At 32.7% G+C, this 15,575-nt stretch overlaps 3 protein-coding genes across 5 annotated transcripts; 2 read left to right on the top strand and 1 right to left on the bottom strand.

Moving 5' to 3' along the window:
• Window positions 1-538: 538 nt before the first annotated feature.
• LOC132904695 (facilitated trehalose transporter Tret1-like) lies at window positions 539-9,667 on the bottom strand. 2 transcript variants are annotated; one of them, XM_060955397.1, is made up of 4 exons: window positions 9,417-9,667; window positions 3,194-3,334; window positions 1,785-2,215; window positions 539-1,468 (listed from the first exon to the last, which is right to left on the bottom strand). In XM_060955397.1, exons 2-4 carry the CDS (start codon window positions 3,306-3,308, stop codon window positions 566-568), a joined length of 1,449 nt encoding a protein of 482 aa, XP_060811380.1. In that variant the 5' UTR covers window positions 3,309-3,334; window positions 9,417-9,667; the 3' UTR covers window positions 539-565. The 2 variants fall into 2 exon arrangements, with proteins under 2 accessions (XP_060811380.1, XP_060811378.1); XM_060955395.1 differs by having other exon boundaries at window positions 3,194-3,338; window positions 9,417-9,666.
• Window positions 5,482-8,485, top strand: LOC132904706 (cytoglobin-2-like). Of its 2 annotated transcripts, none has more exons than XM_060955419.1 (4): window positions 5,482-5,674; window positions 5,938-6,132; window positions 7,172-7,397; window positions 7,966-8,485. In XM_060955419.1, the coding sequence occupies exons 2-4, from the start codon at window positions 5,975-5,977 to the stop codon at window positions 8,095-8,097; spliced, it is 516 nt and encodes a 171-aa protein (XP_060811402.1). In that variant the 5' UTR covers window positions 5,482-5,674; window positions 5,938-5,974; the 3' UTR covers window positions 8,098-8,485. The 2 variants fall into 2 exon arrangements, with proteins under 2 accessions (XP_060811402.1, XP_060811401.1); XM_060955418.1 differs by having other exon boundaries at window positions 5,488-5,708.
• A 1,530-nt stretch (window positions 9,668-11,197) lies between the features above and the next one.
• On the top strand, window positions 11,198-15,442 carry LOC132904708 (globin-like). Its single transcript, XM_060955420.1, has 4 exons — window positions 11,198-11,446; window positions 11,525-11,745; window positions 11,996-12,221; window positions 14,132-15,442. The coding sequence occupies exons 2-4, from the start codon at window positions 11,591-11,593 to the stop codon at window positions 14,264-14,266; spliced, it is 516 nt and encodes a 171-aa protein (XP_060811403.1). The 5' UTR covers window positions 11,198-11,446; window positions 11,525-11,590; the 3' UTR covers window positions 14,267-15,442.
• The last annotated feature ends 133 nt before the right edge of the window (window positions 15,443-15,575 follow it).

A 15,575-nucleotide genomic window follows, 5' to 3' on the forward strand; every position in this document is an offset into this window, starting at 1 on the left:
TAGACACAGTATTGGTAATATCTTCTTCCTTAAGGTGGAAAGTGACCGTGATGGCAATAATGATCCGATAAATTTAAATGGGGCAACTACGCAGAACTTAAAACAATTTTCTGCAAAATTGCAGGAAAGTAAATATATATTATATATACATACGTATATTCTTATACTTTATTTTCATATCTGATTTTCATATTTGATTTTCATATTTTCCTTTTAGTTCTTTATCAACTGATATAATCACGAGATAAAATTCTTACGTTATAGGTACAAATGCAAAGATCGTGAGCCAGACGGCAAGAGAACGTAAACGAATGCGTCACTATCTTACTCATTTCGGTGTTTGAAATTTAGTATTGGCATATAATAAAATATTTTTTATTCTTTTTTCTTAATATTCTACTCATTTATTTCGTGTTAACATTTCCAGAGGTTTGAAAAATTTGCATGCATGAACGTATATGAGACGCTCACACTTTCCCGTGGTAATTGAACAGTTTGAAATAGGGTTCCAATGATGTAATGAAAATCACAGAAGAAGTTTAAATAAATAGAATGCATAGGTTTTTTATTTCGTTTCCTCTTCTTTGTCTTCCGTCTTATTCGAATGTTTAGCTGTGCTTCTATTTAAAATTTCCTGAATCTGTCCGAAAGTCTTTCGCGACGTTTCCGGCATGACGACGGATGCAGTGATAGCAATTACAAATTCGATAATAGCAAAGGCGAGAAATATTACGTGATTTCCAACATGATCTGATACGAGTTGGTAACATTTGCCCACGATTATGCCGAGTACGGATCCGTAAACATTAGTGGTCATGGTTGCCCAATTTTTCATGTCTATTGAAAAAATCTCCGAGGTGACGATCGCTGGAATCGAGGATAAACCAAATGCGACGCTAATAATGTAAAGTATGAGCGCGATCAATGGTACCAAAGAGAGGTTACTAACGTCCATATCTAATTTCTCAAGGACGAAAAACACTCCAATGACCATAAGACATAGCGAACTACCGTACGACGATATCAGGAAAACGGGTTTCCTACCGAGTTTGTCGACTACAAACGAAGACATTAAGCATGTAATCATGGACACCGCACTTATTACCAGAAGAATGGAATTATTATCAAAAGTTACATGGAAACTTTTAATTAAAACGCTGGCGTAAGATAAAACGCCCATATATCCGGAAAATTGTTGACCCGCAAGTAACAATAACACGAGCAAAAGCGCTTTCCTGTGTGCCGGCACCATAAATAATTTCTTGTAGCCACCCTGTTTTTCCGTTTCTACCGATTTCTTCATTTCCTCTATCTCGTTATTATTGTCATTCTTACGTCTTAGCCATGCCAAGGTTAGCGCGGCACATTTTTCCTTATTTTTCATTAAATAATAATAAGGCGATTCCGGTAACCATATAGCAGTTAATAGAAATATGGCTGTTGGTATTATACTCATCAATGAGAATATCTGAAACAAGTGTAAAATACGATATATATATATATATATATATTGTCTCGTTTATGATTACTCTTAAGTTGAAATATGTAATATCTATCGATTTTTATCGTTTAGAATTTGATCACTGATTCTTTTCAACATTTTTATCAATGTTCATGTACAAATTTACAAACATTATATTTCTCTCTTTCGTTATTTTCTGTACTCGTAGATTTCATCTACTTAAGACGATAAAGTCATATTTTCGCGTGATTATTATTTTAACAATTTGTTTTGATTCCATAATGATTTCATAACATTTTAGTCGAAAATCTGAAATAATTACCCTTTTATCCATATGCGGACCAACGCCGTATACGAACATATATCCCAAATGAAGCATCACAGGCATCATCGAGCTGCTCACTCCTCTAATTTTTGTCTCTACCAGTTCTCCGATGTACAGTGGGACTGCGGCGTATGAGATACCGACCGATATACCAGCGCAGAATCTTGCCACGAAAAGATACAGCCAGGATTTTTCAAAATACGTGAGTATCCAACAGGCGATAAATGGGACGCTCGTTGCATAGATGAGCCATTTCCTGCCGATGCGATTTAGCAGTAATGCAGATAGAATAGGTCCGAAGATGGCACCAATATTCAACGCAACAACTACCCAGCCTGCATTGTCGACATTTTGTAGGTCTTCATATTGTTCTATAGCAATTGCCGACCAAGAGAAACATATTCCAGAAGCCAGTAGTGTTAGGTTGACTTAAAGAAAATAAAAACAAAAGATATATATTATATTTCTCGATTACATTCAGATTACACTAATTGAGAGGCTCAGTGGAAAAGTGGTATAAGTGCATTGCTTTCTTTTTCCAAAAGGAAGATAACAAGCAGAAAATGATACATAATTTTTCTTATGAACTTCCAAGCCCTTATGAATATCTAGCGTGTTTTAATATACAGTTTTCCCAAATTGAAGATTTTATCACTCGTATAAACTTTTCAATTATGCAAGAAATTATGTCCATTTCCATTTCTAGGTGATCTTCAAAGTATACTATAATTTTATACTAATTTTCATCAAGACTTTCATGGACTGTACGGATAATTTCAAATGAACTAGAAATAAAGGAGGTCGAAGTTTTGAAGAATTTAACGAGATCGTTATTTTATCAATAGTTCATTCTTAATTATGTAATTATCTCATTCATTTGTGCTATTGAGAAAATTTGCGACATATTGTAGTATATAATGATAATGATAATGATTATTATTAAAAAGCAAAGTTCGACAGGATTTTCATGACAAGATGAGATAAATAGCGTTTGTGATTGGAATCATCAGACACTACTTTTTCATGGAAATTGCTTTATATGCAAAATATATTCATAATGTGCACATATACAGTAGAAAATTGGTACAATTTTAAGATCCAAGATTCGAAAATCTTCCGGAAGCTGCATATTTTCATCGTCTCTGGTTGCTAAATAATATGAAATCGATGACAATATTACGATTATATAGTTAAACGTATACCTATATTCGCTATTATCATGTTAATAGACTATTATACGAGTACAAAAATTCTGCCTATATTTTTATCGATCCTTTATTGAATTCTATCTCTGAACGATGATAATTGGTAACATTAAAGTGGAGAGAGATTTACCGAATCATTTATTGCTTAAAATCGACAAAATTTTTCCACTCGTCTTACATGTTTTAATTAAGGATATTTACCTACAATGCTTGATATTAATTGTAAATAAATTCTACTATTGTCCCCCTTGGCGGGTTTGACTTTTTCGTCGGCACCATCGTCTACTTTTTCTAAATCGACTTCTATGTCCATCATGCTCGTTGAGAGATTTTATTCCCTTCCTGTCTGCAAAACAAAATTTTTCATTATTTTATGCAACTTGAAATTCGATTCAATCGCTAGCAATATAAAACAGGACAAATCGACCGAGTTGACGATTTTCCCATGTATGGAAGGCGACATATTTCGAAATGATTATGTGACATGACTAGCTTTCATCTTTTTCTTATTGTACGTGAATCTCATGCGAAGCAATTAAAATGATGTCGCAATTTTGCCACCTGACAGGTGCACATCAACCCGTATTTGTCACGAGGAATATGTTTATCAATCACATCACGTTCCATCATAATCGTCGTCATTGTTTCATCGTTATCATGTCGTTTTAAGAATCCTCAATTTCTTATTTGTACTAGACATTTGTCAAAGGTTTAAACGTAACAATGATTTTATCGTTCATCGTCGTCATTTAATAGAACACTTTTTAGCCTTTTGACTTTCCGACATTTATCGAAATATATAGCTCCTTGTATCCTATATGGAAATTTTATAAGAGCTTTAAACGATTAGGTTTGTCTAATATAGTTCGTAGAGTGATGTCAGTGGGAAAAATTATGATCAGGATTATACAGGATCATCCACCTAAATTGGAAACCGCGCATGTGAGAACAGATGAGAATGGCAACGATGTAACATGTACATGTGATGATAGGCGGGAACACAAAGTGGTTTTAGTTGTCGCCATATAACTTTAAATTTGACGTCACAAGTGGTAGAGAAGACGATCGCCTTTCTCTATACTCTGTAACACAAAGAGAAGCGAGCATTCATCTCCCTGCGTGCTCACGAAGCTTTCGTGTAAGCAAACGTGTCCACATCATAACTTTTGATCTTCTTCCTACTTTGTTCAGTATTTTTCACTGTTAACATATTAAATATTTTCTTCCACGCGTTGCAACTTAAAGGTAACAATGACATTCGACAAGTTAGCCGCTGTTATCTGACTTTGGACCGGTCTGCTACGAATAGAACCAAGGAAAGTAAATAAGTCTTTTCAACAAAGGGAAGTGCACGACAAAACATCTCAGGGAATTCATATTTGAAGAAACTAGCTTTAAAACGGTTAAAGATCTTAGTTTCGAAATTAATTTGAATACAACTATGTTTATAACCCTATATTTCTAGGGACAGCTCATAGATGGCAGATGTATCGACACATGATTTGGTAGTGAGAGTACATGTTACATTGTTGCCATTCTTACCTGTCTTACGGGCGCAGGTTCCAATTTTAAATGAACGATCCTGCAGGAAATTCGGTCACTAACGTTCCGGTTCATCTTGATGTTTTTCTTTTTGTTTTACGTTATATTATGTTACGTTGTGCTATATTATATTATATCATTGGCTCGTTCTTAGACTGGCAATGAATCGCGTCTGTATCACAGAATAATATTCCTAATGAATTTTAAAGTACGTTATCTTGGTGTGAGTATTTCAAGTCGTTTGGAATGTTTCTGTCATAATTTCTTATGCTCGTAATTGTCACGTTTATTATTTTTCTGATCTCTTGTAACAAGTCTTCTTGTTTAAATATCTATGTGTATTCTGTTCTTCGATCTTTAATTTTTTAATTCTTTTTATTTATTTCTTCTGTCGTACCCTTAAGATATTCGTAATAAGTATTGAATCTTCGTGACAATTCGCGTTCTTATTCACAACCGAAAAAGCAGAACCTATATAGAGTTATAAAAAGTACTTTACTTAGCTCGGATAACTTTTCCTAGATAGTAAACAAGGAAAAACGAATATCGATGAAAGGGATGCATTAAAAGTAGGGTAGGGATATCAAAGGCAAAAAGGATATAAAAAGCAAAAAGGAAGCGTGTACAAGGAACATTTATCTGGCGGAGCAACTGGCGCATGTATCGTCGATGCATTGCGGCAACGTGTAGCGCAAGGTTAATCGATTAAAAGTAACGAGTTTACCATATCGAGATAACTCGATATGAATTAATTAACCGGATGCCGGTGGCACGATCGTAAATCAATTTAGGGTCTGACGAAGTAGGGGCATTCGTTGCGGTTGTCGTCACCAAGCCACTCGCAGCAAGGATCGAACGATCGAACGTTATTGGTGTTCGGTGAACGAGCGAGGAGTTCAGTGACCATAAGCGTTAACTAGTCGAATCGGTTAACCGACTTAACCAGTTGGTTGCAGATCGTGTAAAGAGGTTTAATTCTTTAATCATTTAACCGCGTGGTATTAGTAGTACATAGCGACGATCAAGCGGAGGGGGTGGATTTAAAATAGCATTAGATACATAGGCAGTGCCGTCAGTCGGACTCGAAGAACGAGTAGTCGTCGTCCAACCGTGTCAGCGATTGAGCGAATTGAAACGACAGTACGTGGCACGTGACATATCATACAGAATTACGGTAATTGTGCACCGCTTGCACACTGATAACCGGCGATCATGACGTGATCTAGACATCGAATCGATTTATTCAACGTGCATTCAGACCCTCTGTCACGTTCTTATTTTCATTTTTCATTCATCGTTTCTTAAACGAAATGTCATATCGTGGAACCGCGTACCATCTCACCACTTATACAGTGGTTCCTTTCGATTTGGGAAACGAAAATCATTATCCTCTTTCTGCGAAGGGTTTCGTTCTTTTTCGACGATATCCGGCCATCGAACATGGAAACGTTCCTTCGTTTTTTCGGAATCTCGTCATCGGACGATAACAGAATCGATGAAGCTACAGGGTTGACGGAGAAGCAAAAGAAATTAGTGCAGAACACGTGGGCCGTTATCAGAAAGGACGAGGTGGCTTCCGGGATTGCCGTGATGACCACGTAAGTGATACATATCTTTTAGTCAACTGTTGCGAATCTAAGAAAGCGAAGAAGATACATTTCGGAAAACTACTGAATCGATAAAAATATAGCTGAATAAACAGCGTGTTGATTATAGTTTATAGTTATCTGTAAGCTTATTGAGTTTATAGTTTTTTTTTTCTTGACTTTTTTTTCTAAATTATCGATAACCTTCGTCAAGAGATAAACTATCAAAAATCTTCGCATTATATTTTATGTCATTTCTTTCTTTTTTCTCGTTTTAATTTCGATACAAAATATTTGTATAACTCTGTTCTTCGTTTTATTTAAACGATTTTAACTTTCAGCTTGTTTGATCTGACTTATCTTACGGAATCTCAATGCTACGCATTTATTTTACTTTTATTTCATCTCTTTAATTACTGTTTTTCTTATAAAGCTTCTGTAATACTTGCTTTAATTGATGCAAACAAAAATCGACGTTAATAACACGCTATTAAGATAATATGTTAATTCTCTGATATAAATAGCGATAAATTGTTTCTTCAAACAGCAGATAAGTTCGATAGACATTTCTTTAAAATTACGCATGCAATAGGTGAGAAACGTAATAATTCACATTTGCTGCGTTTTATACAATATTCAATATGTTAGCAATTAGAATTAGTCAATTTCATATCAAGACTGTCGTTGCACTTGATTTTGCCAACCTTCGGAACATAAAAAAGATATTAATAACTTTAGTTATACAGATTAATCTTAAATGAACGCAACAATTAAATTAATATCATTCAGTTGCTTACAAAATATCGATTTATCGCCTATTTTCGGGTTTATATTTTCAATTCTATTAGATTATTCTCCTTCTCAATTATTCCATATCGAAATGCCTCTTTTTAGCCATCAAGCGATATAAAGGTCAGAAAACCGATAAAAATGGATATGATAAATCTATCATATGTTTCCTATGTGATTTTCGTATAGTGCTTATAAAATTTAACGTCGATTTGAATATTTTGACGATAACGAAACTCGACTATCCGGTAATTATTTCCAGATTCTTTAAAACATACCCAGAATATCAGCGATACTTTAGCGCCTTCGCGGACGTTCCGTTGGACGAATTACCGGCTAATAAACGGTTTCAAGCTCATTGTGTCAGCGTAATTACGGCCTTAAATAGTGTTATCGATTCCCTGCACAACCCAGGATTAATGGAGGCGAGCCTAATCAGCTTGGGCGAGAGGCATAAAAAACGTGGCCAAACGAAAGAAGAATTTGAGGTACGAGTACGGAAATAACAGTAAAAAATCCAACGCAATTATGCTCGTGTCGTTTAGGAGCGAAAAGAACTACTTATTGATTTTTATTACGATCGAAAACTTTCATTAAGATAGACGAAACATCCTGTCTTAACACGTTCACTGCTACGGTAATCGTCGGTGACTCACGTTAATAAATTTTTTACAATGATTAAAATAAGATAAATTTCACAGAAATTAAAAAATTTTCAATAACGTGAACTACTTAGATAAGATTGTAAGGGAACAGACGCGTAGATACAATATCGTATTTTACGAAAATTGAATGTTACAAAGTAATATATTTTAAACTATTGCGGTTTATAGAACGAGATACTGTATAAAATTCGACTGGCGGTCAACGTGCTAATGATGAACGTTTCTCTCGATAGAAAACTCTGCTATACAATTCTCAGAACTATAATTGTACGTGGCAAACGATAAAATGTTATTTATCGCTTATCAAAAATTTATTAGTGGAATAAATCTGATTTATAAAAATTTGTTGAAAAAATCGACGATTTATCGTATATTTGATCTCGATTTTTAGAATTTGAAAGGAGTAGTGTTGAAGGTGCTTTCTCAAGCACTAGGGAAACAATACACACCGGAAGTGGCCGAGGCGTGGAGCAAAACCTTGGAAGGGGTATTTGCGAAGATATATCAGGTTTTCGCTTCTTGAAGGACGAAACGATCGAACGCGTTCGAAAAAGATGAATCTCGTCGATATAATTAACCCTAAATAACGAATCTCCATAATAGTTGTTAAGAATTAAATGTTGTACATAAAACGCACTATTTTACATGTTTGCACAGTTACAATCACTAGAGCTACGTCGGATGAAAATGGAAAAAAATGTTTCACAAATTATCCGTGAATATCGCAGAAATATATACGTTTATATCTTCAACACTTAATAGATTTTTGCGCACACTAATGTTAACGTATCGTATAATGCATGTATATATGGACATGGTTTTATATTATTTTATTATTTTCGACTTCATGTAACGCATGTTGAACCATTGAATGTTTGAATTAAAGTTGCACGTCAATTTATTAGACCAAATGTATAAATCTTTTATTTCACTTTTTCTTCTTTCACATTCTTGCATTTTGTTTTTGTCTTCGTTTTATTTTATCCGTTCATCCGATAGATATAATGCAACCGTACTTATTACGCAATGAGTCCGTAAATTTAGATATTATTTATGTTTTAAATTACAAAATTCTATTTCGCAGTAGAAGAATTATAATTTTTAGACTTTTGATTTCTCAAAGATTATAATTTTTTAAACACGCAACGACTCCAAAGGAAATATACAAAATATTTCTTTTTTTATACATCTTACATTATGTACAATGACTATATCTTCTTCGTTAGCAAGTAATTTTCGGGGCTTTGCAAGTGTGTTTAGTACAAATCTCATACCATTAAAGATAATAAAATTGTCATCTTTCTTATTATCACATCTAGAGTATAACCATATTTCAATTTACGTCTCTTCTTCGGAAACAAGATTTATCTTTTGGTATCATCGAACTAAGTTGCGCTTCTTTAATAAATATTCCAGAAAGAGCAATTTGACTAACAGGTGATCGAGCGTGGTCGATCACAGCGGATAGATAATTAAACTAAGTACAAATTGTGTCATAATACTTGTACGATGCCGATCTAACCAGGTGGGACGCGTATTTTTCGCGTGCAATCAAAAGCACTGAATTCCAGGATAAGTAGAGGGGTCAAGTGTCATCTAGAGTTCTATAGAAGACTATTCACATTTACATTACAAGCGAAGCGCACCGTTTGTAGAAGAAGAAGAAGAAGGTGGAACGTTGGAAATTCTGCACAAGTTTCACATCCGTCCAGCATCGCAATTCAATATTAAACATTACAGAGCGTGATGAAACGAAAATACTATCAAAACGAAACGCTATTGGAAGTATACGAAGAGACGCACGATCACTCGAAAATGTTAATGTAAGAAATAATTACTCACCTGCTACAAAATATTGTAAGTAAAACAATATATAACTTGTTAAGGGCTGGAAAGATTGGACACTATTAAAACATTGGTGTAATTCTGAGACACGTTAAACATCTGATACTAACTGCTACGATCTATCCACTTTATAAACTTTCTCGATTACTCAAAATCAGATAAGGATATTTTTCCACACAAGAAGCAACGACGATCTTCGCAAAGTTGTATATTCGCGATATCAATTGGTTTCCCTTTTCCAGCGTTTACATCATTGTCTATGATATATATGATAGATATAACCGACAATAAAATTATCAATTACTTTTTGCTTAGATAATATTGTTTATTATAGTAGAATGAGCTGTTTCACTGTATCGTTATACTCAGTAGTATTATCAGTAATATTTTATATACTACGTTAATTTTTATATTAATAATCTATCATTATCTATCAGATATAATTCTTGGATAGGTGACATCGTCTTCGATGTTAGACGTTCTTATCTCAAATGAAAACTGTCATTCCCTAGGGTAATTCATCGACATGGGTAGTAATTTAATGAGACTCTCTATGAAGCGAGAATATTCATTTTGCTATATTCCATAGGCAGGATTAATTATCAAACAGAAAAGTTGTAAATAAAAGTTTGAAGAAATTGAAATATTAACTAGCTTTCAATAGCGATTGTCGTGTCATAAATCATAAGCCTACATAATTTTACAAAATTAATTAATTTTGAAATTATATTCTTATGATAATTAAATATTTCCAGGTCAACCATATTAGTTATTGCTATATATTCTCTTCCATTGGGTATATACAATATATTTTAAAAAGTTACGCCGAGATTTCTTGTTACGTGCTAATTTTATGCTTTTATAACTATAACTCCGTTCTTTCAAGTCAGGAAGACTTAAACGGAAAAATCAATATATACGTTTCGGCATAAAATTAGTGTACGTAATTCATTTGCTTGCAGATTTAAATAAAATCACTTCTTTATTCAGAACGAATTATAGTTGAATTTTTTGAATGTTCAATTTAATAATTGCTCAGATTGTGCTGCAGCAAAAAAAGCATGATAGTTATATTATTGGACAAGGCGTATTATTTTTACTCTATTATTAAGTATAATAGTATTAAGCAATACATTAGCATCCTCAAAGAAGTTATTCTATTTGTACGTAACATCGAAATTAATTTGATTTAAAACAATATTGTTTTAATTTATCTTTTCCTGATAGTGAAGTATAAGCAATTATAAGAAATCACTGAAACTGTTAATTTAGTTAATTGTAACACAATTCAGAGCATATAGAACATACATATCGTTAATACCAGAATTCTGTTTTATTGATATTAATATTTGTTACATAATAGTATAGTTATATAATAGCATATTAAATTTGTTATGTAATAGGTATTAAAATGTTCACAATTATTAGGACTATCGCCAAATGATTATTATATTATATTTAGCACAATACATTTACTTTATAAATTCCACAGGTACTTCAATAATATTTTAATAATATTTTAATATTTTCTACACACAGTTTTAACAGTCCTCATATATTTTTTATAAACGCTACAAACAGTCATTTATATTAAAAGAAATAGCTCTAGAGCTATTAGCTCTTAAGCTATTTTCTAAAATATTTCGGTATTCGCACAGAATAGCATTTTTCTTTGATGTGATTCGCTATTACAAAATCGTACGTGAGAAACTGAAAGTTGGTTCCTGCTATTTTTACCTTTAACGATAATTATCAGTGGGCTAGTCCACTTAAAGCAGCATGTACTTCGGCCCAAAGAACAGTCGTTTTCGAGTTACCGTTACGCAAGCAACTCTTCCAGTCATCAGTAGAAATAAACGACTACATATTATCAACATCTTCATCTATCTGCATGATCAGAGACAAAAAAAAAAAGACGAAGTAGTACGTTACTTGATTTTTATTAGTAGCAATTTATTACTAGCAATATTTCAGTCGACGCTGGAATACATGTGACACGTGTAGTGTTATAGTATACAATTTTGAAGGTACAATAAATGCTCGCTGTAATAAATGGATTATACTATGATAATGAAGTTATATAATACAATAAATTCCAACTACAGTGTGTTGATAGAAAGGTCGTAAGCAGACTAAGTTGATAACGAAAAAAGTACGAGGCACCTTTTAAGATGGGTTCTATGCTAACCTACTTTCTTGGCAATCCAGACGATGATGTCGTAGATCCGAAACTTGGTTTGACTAATAAGGAAAAGAGAATTATAAGAGAAACATGGGGTGTATTGCGTGCTAATTCGGTAAAAGTTGGCGTAGATATTATGATAAGGTAAGACAATGTATATAAATACGTATTGCATCATTTTTCTTTTTTTTTTTGGCGCTAATTATGTGATGTAACATTTTGCAATACTTGTTAGAGTCGAAATTCAATCACTATGTTAACGATAAGATAAAATATTGATCTTTGAAATATTAATACTACCATATAGGAGATAATGTGATACGATTTTAATATGGAAATTCTTGTCCGATGAAGCGTGTATCACGTATAAGTATACGGGATTATTTTGTTTCAGTTACTTTAAAAGATTTCCTCAGCATCATAGAGCTTTCCCTCCGTTTAAGGATATTCCGGCAGATGATTTAGTAGGCAATAAAAAGTTTCACGCTCATTGTCAGGGTATTATGAGTACATTGAACGATGCGATCGATGCTTTGGACGATGTTGACTTAATGGATGCGATATTGCATACTACTGGCAAGAGACATGGACGACGTGGTCAGGGCAGACAAGAGTTTATTGTAAGTCTCTTATTTTTAACTACTATATATCCGATCAAGCTTTCTATTCTTAATCTTGTTAACGTTAATTGTGTAACTTATGAATTTCCTTATTAATAATTTATTTATTAAATGTAATTGGTGAAATATTTATCGTATTGTTATTAAATAACATAGAGATTGACGCGTGACAATAACGTAGAATAAATTAAATTTTGAGGATAATGAAATAATTAAAATTATTCAAACAATTATTATCTTTGTCTAAAGTGTCCGTGTACTAAGATCAAAAACACAAATTTTTTTTTTTTTAATTTACCTCTTGAACTTTTTAATAAGCGCATGATATAGTGCAATGTATTATAAATATTGCTCTTGAGCTATACGTGTATCTTAGTTCTAGTTCCAAATATATTGCCGTTCAATATTGCGAAAATATTTCTTACAATATTATCGTTATGTATCAGATATAAAGATTCGATTAGATTAATTGCGCAAATTGATAGTCGTCGATGTTCCTTCGGTAGAGATAAAACCTTAAAGTCATCATTTATCGCAGAATATCATATGACATCATTATCGCTATATGTATACGTAACAGCAGAAGTATGGATGATCAATAGAAGATGATAGAATCAATCACAATTTGACTTATTCGTCCATATCAACACATTTTGTTAAAATTTTAATTTTCAGTTTGATCGACTTTATCGCATAGGATGAGATACTATGAAATAATTACTCCTTTTTTGATATAATAATTCTTCTTTCTTCCAAGTATATTCCTCATTTTGCTTTTTTAAGCCATTAACTATTAAAAACAAATTAGTCTATCGTTACACCGAAAAATTATACAATATTATTACTATTGACTGTAAGAAATGGGAGGAAAATATCAGTTCGCTAAGACTGCTACTTTAAATGCATTGAAACTGAAACGACGCTGACGAAACATTTTTCTACAAGGTCAAAACTTGCAACCGGAAGTCTTGGATGGTTTTAACATGCATCAACGATAGCTTGCAGACTTCCGGATATTAAGATGTGACGAGCAAGGTTGTTCGCGTTGATAATGATAGCTTCAAGACCAAGACTGACGTTGTATCGACAACCGAAGTAAGATAGAACGTTAAGCGTTTTCAGATAGAAATAATTCAATATCGATTATTTCTTCAATCATTTAATATTAATGATATAATGTTATATATCAATACATTAATAAATTTTGTTATCGATAATTTTTTAATTATTAGCTACCATATTAATTATTTGATTAAATATCGAAGATTTTTAGATTGTACAAATCGATAATCGTCAACGAATTTAATACTGCAGAGTATAAAAGGTGATAGGTTATTGGTAATGTCTTTAAGACGAAAGATACTCTCGTTAAGGTTAACATAGCGAGGTTAACGTGTTTCAATTTTCAAGTATTATAGAATTACAGAGTACTGCAATGGTTCTTGAATCGTGTCAGTAAATATTGCAGTTTGTAGGTAATAAGATTTAGTGACTTGAATCTTCATAATCGATGTGATATAACAAGCTTAGGGATTAAAGTTTGATCTTCTCTTCAAAATAATTAACGATAAGAGCTATTTTTGACCTAATTGTATCTTTTTGTCGTTAACAAATTTAAGGTTGAGAAAGAAAAATGAAATGATTGTTATGTATATGCGTCAATATTTTGCTAGAGATTCTACTAAAACATTAAACTTAAAAGTATCTCGAATAGCAAAATTATTAGAAATTAAATTTATTATACTTTAAAAAATCAAAAATTAAAATGAGATCGTGATTCAGACACAAAAATTTGAATAATACAGGATATTGCCTTTACATTATTTTACAAATGAAATGTTTCGTACATGTTCTATATTATTATTATTTATTACTCGGTCGTTACATACTATCATTATGTTACATTTCAGGATTTGAAAGGAGTGGTGATGGACGCAATGAGAGACGCGTTTGGATCGAAATTTACCACCGAAGTGGAAGTCGCTTGGGACAAAGCGATCGATGCCTTATTTTCAAAAATATTCGAAGGCGAAGATATGATATAGCAAGTGTATAACCACTAAACGATTTTTTTTAATCAGCATCTGTATCGCTATCGCTATCTGGATGTATATAATCAGTAGCTACACTGCTTGCTTCAGTAGTGTATTTCTTCTTTCTTCTTTCTCTTTGCACTTTATATTCTTCGTCTTCACTTTCCTGCTGCTTTAATTTTCTGTAAATTAAGCACGAGTATATAAAGGGTGTATAAAAAAAAGTCGGGGAAAAGCTTTAGGAGCATATAATACTCGTGAAAACAAGGAAAAATGTCTTAATATATATGGGTTGAAAAACCATCCGTTCCATAGTTATCGCTTAATGTATAAAGGTATAGTATATAAGTAAACCAGTAGTTGCTTCGTGAAATGTGTTGATACAACGAATCGAACACTGCCGAAAGATTAGAAAAATGGCAGGATATGTCGTCGTGTACACAATTGTATGAAAAAACGTGTCGAAGTGTGTGTTGAATGAACGAGAGGCATATTGATTATATACCGTAGAGGTAATGTCTTATTGAGAAAAATATCTCGTAGCATTGAAATTAATGCTTTTTCTACCCATGTTTATTAAGACCTTTTTTTGCTTGTTTTCATGAGTATTATACTATATTAAAGTATTTTCCCCATTTTTTTGCACATCCTGCGATTGTGTAAAACGAAACACGAAACAAATGGACAATTTTTGTTACTGGTATCTATAACACGGCAAAAATATGCGGCAAATGATAATCGAATAATAATCGTACTTGTACTTGGTTTTGCGAAAGTGCTGTCTGATCTTTTGCAATACTGTGTAACATATCAGTGTTAGTAGGGTTCCTAGCAGTCCTAATAAGATTGCCATGAGAATAACATCAATTTGTAACCAAGGATCTTCTTCTTCATGGCGTTTGAATGGTTCAAGCGTTACTGGATGACTGTGAAATTTGAAACGATAAATGCAAATGTACCGACTATCAAGACTGTTTATGGCTATGATGCTTTTATTTTTGAAGAAACAATATATTTTATTAAATAGACAGAGGTGATGGCAACTCATATTTTTGAAGAATGATACGTTAAATGTTCAAGATTGTAAAACAATGTATAATTAATACTCTCAAGTTAATTGTAAAATACGAAAATAATTTCGGAATAGTATCTACTTAAAATAAAGTATAAAACTACATTATGATAGTATTATAGAGGGAATTTTTCTTCCTACTAAATGGAATTTTTATTTAGATGAAGAAAAAGAACTTCGTATTTATATTTTGCGAGACTTAAGGTGTGTTTTATTCTATCGAAGGAAAAATTTGTTTAACCGATATCG

Source organism: Bombus pascuorum, chromosome 2, assembly GCF_905332965.1.
Source record: "Bombus pascuorum chromosome 2, iyBomPasc1.1, whole genome shotgun sequence".
Lineage (NCBI taxonomy): Eukaryota > Metazoa > Arthropoda > Insecta > Hymenoptera > Apidae > Bombus > Bombus pascuorum.

Excerpts from the sequence above, each read along its gene's own strand:
- LOC132904706 (XM_060955419.1), top strand. The coding sequence starts at position 5,975 with ATGGAAACGTTCCTTCGTTTTTTCGGAATCTCGTCATCGGACGATAAC. Across the intron at positions 6,133-7,171 it reads GGGATTGCCGTGATGACCAC|ATTCTTTAAAACATACCCAG; the intron begins GTAAGTGATACA and ends AATTATTTCCAG. Across the intron at positions 7,398-7,965 it reads AAACGAAAGAAGAATTTGAG|AATTTGAAAGGAGTAGTGTT; the intron begins GTACGAGTACGG and ends CTCGATTTTTAG.
- LOC132904708 (XM_060955420.1), top strand. The coding sequence starts at position 11,591 with ATGGGTTCTATGCTAACCTACTTTCTTGGCAATCCAGACGATGATGTC. Across the intron at positions 11,746-11,995 it reads GGCGTAGATATTATGATAAG|TTACTTTAAAAGATTTCCTC; the intron begins GTAAGACAATGT and ends ATTTTGTTTCAG. Across the intron at positions 12,222-14,131 it reads AGGGCAGACAAGAGTTTATT|GATTTGAAAGGAGTGGTGAT; the intron begins GTAAGTCTCTTA and ends GTTACATTTCAG.
- LOC132904695 (XM_060955397.1), bottom strand. The coding sequence starts at position 3,308 with ATGATGGACATAGAAGTCGATTTAGAAAAAGTAGACGATGGTGCCGAC. Across the intron at positions 2,216-3,193 it reads ATTAATATCAAGCATTGTAG|TCAACCTAACACTACTGGCT; the intron begins GTAAATATCCTT and ends ATTTTCTTTAAG. Across the intron at positions 1,469-1,784 it reads GTCCGCATATGGATAAAAGG|ATATTCTCATTGATGAGTAT; the intron begins GTAATTATTTCA and ends CACTTGTTTCAG.